General features: G+C 50.8%; 2 protein-coding genes across 3 annotated transcripts in view; both read left to right on the top strand.

Moving 5' to 3' along the window:
• The window catches only part of IFNLR1 (interferon lambda receptor 1), a 33830-nt gene extending 25080 nt beyond the window's left edge, over positions 1-8750 (top strand). Inside the window, exons 4-7 of one of the 2 annotated variants that reach the window (XM_004024916.5) lie at positions 1213-1355; positions 3276-3435; positions 3727-3857; positions 5021-8750. In XM_004024916.5, coding sequence (XP_004024966.2) covers positions 1213-1355; positions 3276-3435; positions 3727-3857; positions 5021-5782 — 1196 coding nt within the window. In that variant the 3' untranslated portion in view covers positions 5783-8750. The remainder of the gene's footprint in view (positions 1-1212; positions 1356-3275; positions 3436-3726; positions 3858-5020) is intronic. The other variant, XM_004024919.5, reaches the window with a different exon arrangement.
• Positions 8751-12313: 3563 nt separating this feature from the next.
• The window catches only part of IL22RA1 (interleukin 22 receptor subunit alpha 1), a 30780-nt gene continuing 29019 nt past the window's right edge, over positions 12314-14074 (top strand). Inside the window, exon 1 of the mRNA XM_004024915.5 lies at positions 12314-12421. The gene's annotated coding sequence lies outside the window, so the exon portion shown is untranslated. The remainder of the gene's footprint in view (positions 12422-14074) is intronic.

A 14074-nucleotide genomic window follows, 5' to 3' on the forward strand; every position in this document is an offset into this window, starting at 1 on the left:
ATCCGGGAGGCAGAGGTTGCAGTGAGCTGAGATCGCCCCATTGCACTCCAGCCTGGGTGACAGAGCAAGACTCTGTCTCAAAAAAAAAAAAAAAAAGAGGAAAGAAAGAAGAAAGAAAGAGAAAGAAAGAAAGAAAGAAAGAAAGAAAGAAAGAAAGAAAGAAAGAAAGAAAGAAAAAGAAAGAAGGAAAGAAAAGAAAAGTGAGTTCTGCCCTCTCTTGCTGGCTCACTCTCACCCTCTCTTGCCCTTCCACCTGCCACCATGGGATAACACAGCACAAAGGCCCTCACCAGATGCCAGTGCCATGCTCTTGGACTTCCAAGTCTCCAGAAACATGAGCCAAATAGACTTCTGTTCATTATAAATTACCCAGCCTGTGATATTCTGTAATAACAACACAAAATGGACTGAGACATAGATCTTCAAATAGTGAGGTTATCCTGGATAATCCAGATGGGCCCAATCTAATCCCATGAGCCTTTAAAACTTTCTCCAGATGGAAGCAGAAGAGAAGTGGCAGAAGGGGAAGTCAGAGAGATTTGAAGCATAAACAGGACTCCATGGTGCCGTTTCTGGTTTGACGATGGAGTGGTAACGTGATGAAAAATGTGGGTGCCTTCCGGAGCTGAGAGGTTCCCACTAACAACCGACCAGGAAACAGGGACCACAGCCCTACAGCCACAAAGAACTAAGTTTTGCTGACAACCCAAGGGGGCTTGGAAGTGTCTTCTCCCCCATTGGTTCCAGATGTGAGACCCAGAGCGGAGGAACCAGCTGAGCCCACCTGGACTTCTGACCTAGAGAACTGTGAGATAATAAGTTTGTATCATTTTTAAGGCACTGTGTGTGTGGTAATTTGTTATGACAGCAATAGGAAATGAATCCAGATGGGCAGGATCTGCCAGGCCAGTGACATGTGGAGGGCACCCAGGCGGACGGGATGGCATGAGAGAAGGCAGGTCAGCAATGAGCTTGCCCGGGTCACCTCTCCTCTCTAAGCCTCAGTTTTCCTCTCTATGAAATGAGAGTAGTGATATCTCCCTCCCAGGGTCAGTGCAAGGCTGAAATAACAGATTATAAGGTGCTAGGTGCACAAGAAGTGTTTGAAACATGCTAGTTGCTTTTCCATTTCCAAGAGAGCTCTCTGGTCTTGGGGGATGGAGGCAGTGCGGCCCCTTGGGATTACTGACAGGTGCTGCTCTGTTTCTGCAGTGGAGCCGGCCCCACCTGTCCTGGTGCTCACCCAGACGGAGGAGATCCTGAGTGCCAATGCCACGTACCAGCTGCCCCCCTGCATGCCCCCACTGGATCTGAAGTATGAGGTGGCATTCTGGAAGGAGGGGGCCGGAAACAAGGTGGGAAGCTCCTTTCCTGCCCCCAGGCTAGGCCCGCTCCTCCACCCCTTCTTACTCAGGTTCTTCTCACCCTCCCAGCCTGCTCCTGCACCCCTCCTCCGGGAAGTCTTCCCTGTACACTCCTGACTTCTGGCAGTCAGCCCTAATAAAATCTGATCAAAGTATGATGACCTACAGGAGGCCTGCTTGCCAAGTCAACAGATTCAGTACAGAAAAACTGAAAAATACAGATAAGCTCTAAGAAGCAAACCAAAAGTACCCAGAGATGACCACACATCACTCTGGTGTATATCCAATTTCAGATTTGTTTTCTGTGTATGCATGTGTGTATAGCTGCATTTATTTATGGCAAGGGCTGGCAAACTTTCCTGAAGAAGGCCAGATAGTCGATATGTTTGGCTTCGTGGGCTGTATGTTCGCTCAGGACTACTCAACGCTGCAGTTATAGCACAAAAGGAGCCGTAGCCTATACGTAAATGAATGGGCATCGCTGGGTTCCAGTAAAACTGTTTACAGGCCAGGTGCGGTGGCTCATGCCTATAATCTCACTACTTTGGGAGGCCGAGGTGGTGGGAGGATTACCTTAGCCCAGGAGTTCAAGACCAGCCTGGGGAACATGGTGAAACATTGTCCCTACAAAAAAAAAAAAAGAAAAAAAAAAAAGCTGGGTGTGGTGACGCATGCTTGTGGTCCCAGCTGCTTGGGATGCTGAGGCAGGAGGATCGCTCGAGCCCAGGAAGCGAGGCCACAGTGAGCCGTGATCGCACCACTGCACTTTAGTCTGGGCAACAGAGTGAGACCTTATCTCAAAAAAACAAAAAATAAAACTTTTAACATAAACAAGTGGCCAGCCAGACTTGGTCCCTGGGCCTCTGCTCTTGAATGTTCTTGCTTCCACTAAAGTAACATTCACACTCCCGATTTTTGCATACTCTGGGTTCTGGGGAATATAGATCTGAATCCAGCGTGGTTCCTGCCTTCAAGAACCTCACAAATATTCTAGACCAGCACTGCCCAATAGAAAGAAATATAATGCAAGCCACATGTGCAGTTTTAAGTGTTCCATGTTAAATTAAGTAAAAAGAGACAGGTAAATCGAATTTTAATAACAGATTTTACTTCATCCAATTGAATGGTATCATTTCAATGAGCAATTCTGATAAAAGTGATTGAGATCTTTTACATTCTTTTTCCCGACTTCTTTAAAATCTGATGTGTGTTTTGTACTTGGAACACTTCTCAGTGTGGACCAGATGCATTTCACATACTGAGTAGTCACGCGTGGCCAGTGCCTTCCATACCACACAGTGCAGCATCTGTAGAGGATTCCTCCACTGCTGATAGGCTAGGAGACCCCAAGATGGAAAGCCTGAAGAATCTGCTCCTCGAAGTAGGGACCTTAATGGGGTGCACGCCAGGGCGACCCCAAGTGGTAGGCTGCTTTTGAACCATGGCTATCCCTACCTCTAGACTCAGCTGAAAAGAACTCAGGTAGTCTTGGGAAGTGCTTCCTCAATGCTTAAACTTTAATGCAGGAAAAGAATAGAAGGTTCAGGCAAGGAGGGAGGATCACTTGAGGCTGGGAGTTCGAGACCAGCCTGGGCAACAGCAAGACCTTGCCTATACAAAAAATAATTTTAAAAAATTACCCAGGTATGGTGGTGTGGATCTGTAGTCCCTAGTTACTTGGAGAGCTGAGGTAGGAGGATCGCTTGAGCCCAGGAGTTTGAGGCTGCAGTGAGCTGTGATCACACCACTGCACTTTGGCCTGGGTGACAGAGCCAAACCCTATCCCCTACAAAAAAAACAAAACAAACAAAAAAAAAACACCCTACCATGTCTGCCAACCCCACTCTGTCCTGGCTGTGTGAAACCAGTCCCCACAGCAGCTCTGCCACTCTCTGCTTCTTTTCCAAACAGACCCTATTTCCAGCTACTCCCCATGGCCAGCCAGTCCAGATCACTCTCCAGCCAGCTGCCAGCGAACACCACTGCCTCAGTGCCAGAACCATCTACACGTTCAGTGTCCCGAAATACAGCAAGTTCTCTAAGCCCACCTGCTTCTTGCCGGAGGTCCCAGGTGGGTACCAAGTGGTGCAGAAAGAGAAACTTTCCCTCTGGGCCTTGGGAGCTTCGTGACACAGTGGTTAAGAACATGAGCCTAGAGATAGACTCACCTGGATTAAAACCACACTCATTGTGTGTCTTTGGGCAGCTTACATAATGCCCCGAACCTTGGTTTGCATAGTCTGCAGGATGGGTTTATTCTTGTGAGGATTAAATAGGGTCATGTATGTGAAGCACTCGGCACAGGTGCAGTTGTAGACAAGAGCCATGGTTGTTTCTCTCATTGTTATTTTTCCTTCCTTAGAAGCCAACTGGGCTTTCCTGGTGCTGCCATCGCTTCTGATACTGCTGTTAGTAATTGCTGCAGGGGCTGTGATCTGGAAGAGCCTCATGGGGAACCCCTGGTTTCAGCGGGCAAAGATGCCACGGGCTCTGGTATAGCAAATCTGGGGGTGTGCGGCAGGTGGGGAGGGGTTGAGAGTAAGGGAGTGGGGCTGGAGCTATGAGTTGTTCAGAAAGAATATCAAGATGGTCCAGACTCTTGGACCAAAACATCTATCTTTGTGTCTGAATTTCCACCATTAGTAATGCATTCATTTAGTCCTGAATAAAATGGCAAACAGGCCCTGGAGGGAGGAGTGCCTTAAGTTCCTTTGAGATAAATAACTTCACCTCTGCTAAGGCTGTGTCAGCTGCTGAGAGCAGAGCCCCTGGCCTTGGACCTCAGGAGAGACACTCAAAAGGGGAGGAGGAGAGGATGCACCAAAGGAGACATCTTAAAAGAGCTCCAATTTTTAGTTCACACTTTAACCCAGGATAAGCTGTGTCCTGGCTGACCTTGGAGTTTCTTCCCTGGTCTGCTGGGTCTCTCCCTTAGAACCTAGGGGTGAGCTGGGGCAGGGAAAGCCCAGGAGGTGATATAGGTCGGCCCTGTTCAGATGAGGGCTGGCAGGGGCAGCTTGGGCATATGCGAGGCTCCGATGGGCATGGGGGCTTTGAGGATGGGTTCTGAGTGTCCCTGCATCGTGGCAGGGTGGCAAAGGGAGCATTTCCAAATTTCCTGGCTCCAGGATCTGTGGGAGAATCCCACTAACTGTCGGGGTGACAACCTCGGGTAGACATGTCTGTGCCCTGCCCCGTGCCCTCAGCCTTCCTATTAAGAGCACACCAGCTGGATTTGCAACTCCCAGCGCCTGCACCCAGTGGGCTTTCTCTGGCCTCTGGAGCCCACACTGCCCCTGCATGTGGCAGGCTGCAAGTGTCACAGCCACCAGCTCTTCCATTCCTCAACAATGACTGTGGGTAAATAGCCCAGGAGCGTCCCCCTCCTGGGATGGTTCTGAGGTGCGTGTGCCCAGTGGCTCCCTGAGTTGCCAGCAGGATTAAGTGCCAGTAGCCCTAGTGGTCAGCTGCTTGATAACACCCCGCTTCCTGGCTGCTCCCCCAGTCCCATCTGGTGTGTTCTGGGATCATCTCCCAAAGAAACTGCTTACACTTGAAGCCTTGTCTCAGGTCTGTTTCTAGGGGAATTCAGATGACGATAATTATGCTTCAGGAAAGCCTAAATTTTCTGCTCTTCTCTCCCCTACCCAAATCAGGACTTTTCTGGACACACATACCCTGTGGCAACCTTTCAGCCCAGCAGACCAGAGTCCGTGAATGACTTGTTCCTCTGTCCCCAAAAGGAACTGACCAGAGGGGTCAGGCCGACGCCTCGAGTCAGGGCCCCAGCCACCCAACAGGCAGGATGGAAGAAGGACTTTGCAGAGGACGAGGAGGAGGAGGAGGAGGAGGACACAGAAGATGGTGTCAGCTTCCAGCCCTACATTGAACCACCTTCTTTCCTGGGGCAAGAGCACCAGGCTCCAGGGCACTCAGAGGCTGGTGGGGTGGACTCAGGGAGGCCCAGGGCTCCTCTGGTCCCAAGCGAAGGCTCCTCTGCTTGGGATTCTTCAGACAGAAGCTGGGCCAGCACTGTGGACTCCTCCTGGGACAGGGCTGGGTCCTCTGGCTATTTGGCTGAGAAGGGGCCAGGACAAGGGCCGGGTGGGGATGGGCACCAAGAATCTCTCCCACCACCTGAATTCTCCAAGGACTCGGGTTTCCTGGAAGAGCTCCCAGAAGATAACCTCTCCTCCTGGGCCACCTGGGGCACCTTGCCACCGGAGCCGAATCTGGTCCCTGGGGGACCCCCAGTTTCTCTTCAGACACTAACCTTCTGCTGGGAAAGCAGCCCTGAGGAGGAAGAGGAGGCAAGGGAATCAGAAATTGAGGACAGCGATGCGGGCAGCTGGGGGGCTGAGAGCACCCAGAGGACCGAGGACAGGGGCCGGACATTGGGGCATTACATGGCCAGGTGAGCTGTCCCCTGGCATCCCACCGAATCTGATGCTGCTGCTGCCTTTGCGAGGACTACTGGGCTTCCCAAGAAACTCAAGAGCCTCCGTACCTCCCCTGGGCGGCAGAGGGGCATTGCACTTCTGGGAAGCCCACCTAGCGGCTGTTTGCCCGTCAGGCTGAGCAATAAGATGCCCCTCCCTCATGTGACCCACCCTCTTTAGGCTGAGCTACAAGAGGGGTGGACACAGGGTGGGCTGAGGTCAGAGGTTGGTGGGGTGTCATCACCCCCATTGTCCCTAGGGTGACAGGCCAGGGGGAAAAATTATCCCTGGACAACATGAAACAGGTGAGGTCAGGTCACTGCGGACATCAAGGGCAGACACCACCAAGGGGCCCTCTGGAACTTGAGACCACTGGAGGCACACCTGCTATACCTCATGCCTTTCCCAGCAGCCACTGAACTCCCCCATCCCAGGGCTCAGCTTCCTGATTCATGGGTCCCCTAGTTAGGCCCACATAAAAATCCAGTTGGCTGAGGGTTTTGGATGGGAAGGGAAGGGTGGCTGTCCTCAAATCCTGGTCTTTGGAGTCATGGCACTGTACGGTTTTAGTGTCAGACAGACCGGGGTTCAAATCCCAGCTCTGCTGTTCACTGGTTGTTATGATCTTGGGGAAGGCATCTTCCTTCTCTGCCTCGGCTTCCTCATCTGCAGCTACGCCTGGGTGTGGTGAGGGTCCTAGGGGATCTCAGATGTGTGTAGCACGGAGCCTGCTGTGTCCTGGGTGCTCTCTACATGGTGGCCGGTAGAATTCTCCATCTATCCAGGCTCCAGGAGACCCCTGGGCATCTCCCACCTGTGGCCCCTAAACCCAGAGTGACTGGGAGCACTTGCCATTCAGCTTGTCTCATCCCCAGTCTACCTCCTTCCTTCTACCCTCACTGCCTCCCAGTCAGGAGAGTGAGCTCTCAGAAGCCAGAGCCCCACCCAAGGGGACCCTGGTCTCTCCGCCTTCACCTAGCAATGGGAACCCTGCTTCCCAGGGGAGGAACCAAGTGCTCCACCTTTTAGGGACCCAGTTTGTTGGAGTAGGACAGTAACGTGGCAGGAATCGGACTTCTGGGCCTGTAATCCCAGTTTGGACGGCACGTTAGACTCTTGGTTGACTATTGTGGTCCTTAGAAGTCCCATTCTCCCTTCCAGTTATGAGAAACCCATGCCTTCTAGATTCAGGTGACTATCCTTATCCGGGGGTGCTGATGCATCCTCAGTTAACCTACCCCCACCTGAATATAGATGAGCGCAGCTGAGTTTTCACCCGTAGGACTGAAGTGTTTTGTGGTGGAGTATCTGAACAACCTCGGCTCTGTGGCCATTCAACCTGCCAGGACTAACATTTCTGGATTCGTGAAGAAGGGATCTTCAAAGCCATTGAACCCACAGAGCTGTGTTGTTTTAAAGCCACCACAAGGGGACAGCATTAAATGGCAGAACTGGAAAAGCTTCTTAGGGCATCTCAACCAGGGATTCTCAAACCATGTCCCCCAGAGGCCTTGGGCTGCGGTTGCAGGGGGCGCCATGGGGCGCCACTTTCACCAGAGCAGCCTCACTGTGCCCTGATTTACACACTGTGGCTTTCCACGTGAGGTTTTGTTTAGAGGGGTTCCACTACTCAAGAAAAAGTTAGCAAACCACTCCTTTTGTTGCAAAGGAGCTGAGGTCAAGGGTGGCAAAGGCACTTGCCCAAGGTCGCCCAGCAGTGCTGCTCTGATGACTTGTGCACATCCCCAAGGGTAAGAGCTTCGATCTCTGCACAGCCGGGCCAACCTCTGACCCCTTGTCCATGTCAGTAAAATATGAAGGTCACAGCCAGGATTTCTAAGGGTCAGAAGGCCTTCACCGCTGCTGGGGCACACGCACACATGCATACACACATACGACACACACCTGTGTCTCCCCAGGGGTTTTTCCCTGCAGTAAGGCTTGTCCAGATGATTGAGCCCAGGAGAGGAAGAACAAACAAACCACGGAGCTGGGGAGGGCTGTGGCTTGGGGCCAGCTCCCAGGGAAATTCCCAGACCTGTACCGATGTTCTCTCTGGCACCAGCCGAGCTGCTTCGTGGAGGTAACTTCAAAACAGTAAAAGCTATCATCAGCATCATCTTAGACTTGTATGAAATAACCACTCCGTTTCTATTCTTAAACCTTACCATTTTTGTTTTGTTTTGTTTTGTTTTTTTGAGTCGGAGTTTTGTTCTTGTTGCCTAGGCTGGAGTGCAGTGGTGCGATCTCGGCTCACTGCAACCTCCACCTCCCGGGTTCAAGTGATTCTCCTGCCTCAGCCTCCCAAGTAGCTGGGATTACAGGCACCTGCCACCACACCTGGCTAATTTTTTTGTATTTTTAGTAGAGACGGGGTTTCACCATGTTGGCCAGGCTGGTCTCGAACTCCTGACCTCAGGTGATCCGCCCGCCTCGGCCTCCCAAAGTGCTGGGATTACAGGCGTGAGCCACCGCGCCCAGCCAAACCTTACTATTTTTTTAAAGAATTTTTTCCAGAGTTTAATTTCTGACATAGCTTAAGTTTTCCAGGAACTCTAAACTCCATCTCCTTTATCGTCATTAAGTCATTCACAAAAAGCCAGGAGAAGCGTTTGGAAAGGGCATGATAATCAGTATAACAATTTGCCTTGTGTGGTCAGCACTTAACTGTTTACAAAGCCCTTTCACATGCACAGCAGGTGGGAACTGCGCGGTGTGGGCTGGGCCTGCGCTGGAAGCACATCCCGTGAAAAGTGTTAGTGCCTTAGGTGAAAGCAACATGTATCACTTTAGAGTACTAACGGTATATGTTGTTCTTATGTATTTGTATTTATTTCTATTTTTTTCTATGTTTATGTCATATTTAAACGATATCCTACTGCTTGTTGGTATTACCCTAAACTGTTTAAATAAAGAGCTCTATTTTTAAAGAAAAAAGGTACAATTGAATGGAAAAGCGTATGCTCTTATCTTTTTTTTTGAGACAGGATCTCACTCTGTCACGCACGCATGCACCACCAGGCCTGGTTAATTTTTTTGTTTTTGTAGAGATGGAATCTCCTATGTTGCCCAGGCTGGTCTCAAACTCCTGGGCTCAAGCAATCCTTCCCACCTTCGCCTCCCAAAGTGTTGGTTGGGATTATAGGTGTGAGTGACCGTTTCTGGCCTATGCTCTTATTTTTCAAAGGCTCCTCACCTCTCCTCTGGGAAACCTAGCTGTTAAGGCTACAAGGGTCAGCCAGGCAGGGTGGCTGATACCTGTAATCCCAGCACTTTGGGAGGCCGAGGCGGGCGGATCACGAGGTCAGGAGATCGAGACCGTCCTGGCTAACACGGTGAAACCCCGTCTCTACTAAAAATGCAAAAAATTAGCTGAGCATGGTGGCGGGCGACTGTAGTCCCATCTACTTGGGAGGCTGAAGCAGGAGAATGGCGTGAACCCAGGAGGTGGAGCTTGCAGTGAGCCAAGATCACACCACTGCACTCCAGCCTGGGTGACAGAGCCAGACTCAGTCTCAGAAAAAAAAAAAAAAAAAAAAAAAAGACTACAAGGGTCTTGAGTCGGGTCCCCAGAAGCAAACCCAGAGAAAAGGTAGAAAGGTAGAAAGCAGTGCAGTGATCCAGGTAACGCCAGGAGGGGAGTGTGGAGGCAAGATGGGGCGGAGGGTAGGGGAGGAGGGCAGCCAGGCAAAGTGTGTCATCAACAGGTCCCTGCTGTGGGCAGTTGGACCTCAGTGCCCCTGGAGAGCTCTGGAAGTCAATGTAGGATGCAATTCAGATTTGGTCCCACTGCCAGGGGCAGGAGCCAGGGAGTCTAGCTACTCCCTCCCATCAGTCCAGTGTGGAGGCCGTTCCCTGAGGCAGAGTTGCAGGTACTTGCAGTTGGAATCCACCAAGCTGAGTGCACAAGAAAGGGGAGTGCCATGAGGCTGAGGGCAGGGTCCCCAGCCAACATCCCTTGTAGTGAGGCTGGAGCTGACAGCTCACCCAGCTGCAACTATGGTCCATGGAAGGATATGGAACAGCACCTGTGCGCCTAGCTTTGCACTGCCAAACTCATTCCAGCAGCTCTCCATTAGCAAGGGTCTCCCAGTTTCCAGCAACTCTCTCAAGGCCACCTGGTGACTGTCTAGCACTCTGCCCGCAGTTGTCACCTCTTATTGGTGCCAGGGCAGGTGCTAGACCCAAGCCTAGCTGATCCGACAAGTCCCTCTCCCTGGAATTCAGTAGTCTCCCTGGCTGGCTGGGCCTGGAGCAGGTACCTTCCAATCTGCCATCGCCGCATTTGCCAGTCTGAGGAACAGTCTGCAGACAAGACAAGAAAGCAGCCACTGCCACGTGGGCTGCCGAGACAAGAAACGGTAACCCCTGCTTCTGGTCCCTTCCCCCAGGTGCAGCTGCACCCCGGCCTCGACTTCATCCCACTTTTAAAAATATTTTTTTCTAGATAGACAGAGTCTCTCTCTGTCACCCAGGCTAGAGTGCAGTGGCGTGATCTCAGCATCTCAGCTCACTGCAACCTCCACCCGCCAGGTTCAAGTGATTCTTGTGCCTCAGCCACCCAAGAAGCTGGGATTACAGGTGTGCGCCATCACATTCTGCTAATTTTGGTTTGGTTTTTTGTTTTGTTTTGTTTGTTTTTTGTTGTTGTTGTTTTGTTTTGTTTTGTTTTTTGAGATGAAGTCTCGCTGTGTCTCCAGGCTGGAGTGCAATGGCATGATCTTGGCTCACTGCAACCTCCTCCTCCCGGGTTCAAGCAATTCTCCTGCCTCAGCCTCCTGCGTAGCTGGAATTACAGATGCTCGCCACCATGCCCAGCTAATTTTTGTATTTTTAGTAGAGATGGAGTTTTGCCATGTTGGTTTTTTTTGGGTTTTTTTTCAGTAGAGACACGGTTTCGTCATGTTGCCCAGGCTGGTCTCGAACTCCCGGCCTCAAGTGATCCACCTGCCTCGGCCTTTGAAAGTGCTAGGATTACAGGAGTGAGCCACTGCGCCCAGCTAGTTTTTGTATTTTTAGTAGAGACAGGTTTTCGCCATGTTGGCCAAGCTGGTCACTCCCCTCCCAAAGTGCTGGGATTACAGACATGAGGCATCATGCCCGGCCCCTTGCAACCTACATACAAGTCCATGAAAGAAACCGGAATGTGTTACCCCCAAATATGCCTCTTTGACACGATATTTTTGAATATTTTTTAGCTAAGGTAGTTAAAAAGCAGCAAACAGAGGAAGAGCTCCCCTCTTTCCGCCGAAAGACAGGTTATAAATTCTTTACTGGAGACAACTTTTACAAACCTTATGCCATCAGTTTACTCCCATGCACTTACCTTCTCAGAGGTCCCTCCTTTGGGAGCCTAAACCTGCTTTCCTTTGTCTTGCCACTTCTCTAAAATGTATTGTGTGTTTTTTTTTTTCCTGGTTCCCGTTGTGGGATATGATGAGGTTTCTCTTCAAATAATCTGATCCATCCTTTATTCTTTAATTCATAGTACCCCCCCTCTTTCCTTTTTCTCTTTTTTCTCTTTGTTGCCTTTGTTAGATGCCCAGGCACACCACAGTACCAGGGGTTATCAGTACCAGCTTACATTCCTTTCCTTATTTGGAAAGAAGACTAACTTTCTAGCTCATGACAGACACCCCTTCCCCGCCCTCTGCAATTTCTTTTACGTGCCCACCTTATGTAAAAAAATTCAAATGTTTAGCCAACCGGGATTCGTTTAGATTGTACGACCGGACCCCGGCCAATGGGGAAAGAGTACAGGGGCAGGACTTGTGTCAGAATTAAAGGCTCTCTTGCACTTTGTTCAGGTGTGCTCTCATGGCGACTGGCCAAGGAGGCACCCGTCTGAGCAGAAGTAAAATTACTTTGCTAAGAATCCTTTGTTCGAGTGTTCAATTTCCTTAGGATTTTGAGCGTTATTCCTGACAGCGTTTTGTCAGGATAAAATTTATTGTTCTTTATTGAAGATGCTCTCTAAGCCAGAGTCATAAGCCACTGCACCATCACCTTTCTTTTGAGGTTTCTCCCTCGTGATGTGTGCCGCACGTATTACAGACTTGCTTGCTTTTCTCTTGGTAATCTGTCTTTTGTTACAGGGCGATCTGTCTCTACTATGAAGGGGTGAGAAATTATGTTTCCTCCCCCACCCCAGCATTTAAGCCAGGGCCTTCTATTACTTGTAACCAAATGTCCTTGCTAATTCACAAAGACAAGGAGACAGTGAATCCACCTCCCGGGTTCAAACGCTTCTCCTGCCTCAGCCTCCCGAGTAGCTGGGATTACAGGCACCCGCCACCATGCCCGCTTGTGGCCAGCTTCGGGTATCCGGCCCTTTCCAGGAAACAGGGAAGGACGTCCTCTCCTAGGTGACCCGCCCGCCCTCCTCCTCCTCCTACTGCTGGGTCGCCACCCTTGAGCTTCTCCGAACCTGTCTGCTGCCACCTCCTGGACAGTGGTGGTATGTCAGGGCGGCTGGGCGCGGTCTTAACCCGAACCGAGCTCAGGGAACTTAGAGAGGGGACGGCTGGGGTAATGGACGCCCTGAAAACTTCCTTTAGGAAAGGGGTTGCTTTTCCTCTTGGCACCAGCACCTGGCACAGAGTGGAAGCTTGGGATTGAGTAAGTGAATGAAAGAATAAGTGAGTGAATTGGCGTATGAATTGGAGTCAGTAAGTGGACGGCTGTGACTGACTTACATGTAAGGTTGCAGGAGCTCTCGCATGCGATGATACCATCCTGATCCCAAATTCCCGTTGCCCGTGGGTGCCCGTCCTCCCTCGCCCAGCATCTGCTCTGAGGGGGCACTGGTGCTGCTCAGCGAGCATAGTGATGTTGGAAGGAGTACGCGGGAGACAGAACAGGACCTTAACACTTGGTCTCGGACTTATTATTCTGTAATTGATTGTTTCCCATGTGATTTAGGTTTTGATCAATGGCTGCCTGCGGCATCTTCCCTGAGCTCATTCCTGTGTGCATAAAGTGGGGCTGAAGTAATGAGAGTTGGGGGTGTTTTTTCTAGAAAAACAGTCTAGAAGTTATATCTAAATGCGTGAGTCAGCTCCATGAGTCAGTTCCTCAAGAGATACTGGTTGACATCAGGACTGGTTCCAGCCCTGGAAGCCCCACCCTTGGCGTGTGACGATACATGACATGGAGGTGTGATGGCTTTATATAAGCTGAGTCTTTTTATTTCCCCCTAACTGCTTATTTAAGTGGATGAAGAGGATAAGGTCACGAGGAGTGCCCTGTCCTGGGGGACAAAACCATCAGCATATGGCGAGAGGCCCCTCTCTAGGAGGGCGGTGCCTCCAGGGTGGGACATATCCCACCCCACTCTGAGTCTGTTTCTCCAGGTGCTCAGTGGACCATCTGGGAAGCCAGAGTCCAGTAGGAGGCTGGAGCCCCCACACTCCCATATCTGAGCTCCAGGCCCTTTCATGAAAGCCCCGCTTCTAAGTAACTCTAAGCCAGCCTGGACGCCTAACCTGCAGGATGCAATGCCGTTACTTTCTCCAACCCTGGAATCGGGCCTCAGAAATGATGGCCAACTCAAACTTCTTTTTTTTTCCCGAGACGGAGTCTTGCTCTGTCATCCAGGCTGGAGTACAGTGGTGCAATCTTTGTTCTCTGCAACCTCCGCCTCCCAGTTCAAATGATTGTCCTGCCTCAGCTGCCCAAGTAGCTGGGATTACAGGTGCCTGCCACCACGCCCGGCTAATTTTTGTATTTTTAGTACAGATGAGTTTTTGCCATGTTGGCCAGACTGGTCTTGAACTCCTGACCTCAGGTGATCCGCCCACCTTGGCCTCCCAAAGTGCTGGGATTACAGGCGTGAGCCACCAAACCCAGCCTCAAACTTCTAAGGGAATGTTATCATTGCCCTCATGCCCACCTCCCTCCATCCCCACACCTGCACACCAGCAGTCTAGGTTTTTTTTCTTTTTTCTTTTCTTTTCTTTTTTTTTTTTTAAGGCACAGTCTCCCTCTGTCCCCAGGCTGGAGTGCAGCGGCATGCAATCTTGGCTCACTGCAACCTCTGTCTTCCGGGTTTAAGCTATCCTCCTGCCTGAGTAGCTGGGACTACAGGTGCGCACCACCACGCCCAGTGTATTTTTAGTAGAGAAGGGGTTTCACCATGTTGGCCAGGATGATCTTCATCTCTTGACCTCGTGATTCGCCCGCCTCTGCCTCCCAAAGTGCTGGGATTACAGGCGTGAGCCACTGCGCCCGGCCTGCAAAGGTTTTTAAGGGAACTCATTGGTCCTTGGGTTC

Source organism: Gorilla gorilla, chromosome 1, assembly GCF_029281585.2.
Source record: "Gorilla gorilla gorilla isolate KB3781 chromosome 1, NHGRI_mGorGor1-v2.1_pri, whole genome shotgun sequence".
Lineage (NCBI taxonomy): Eukaryota > Metazoa > Chordata > Mammalia > Primates > Hominidae > Gorilla > Gorilla gorilla.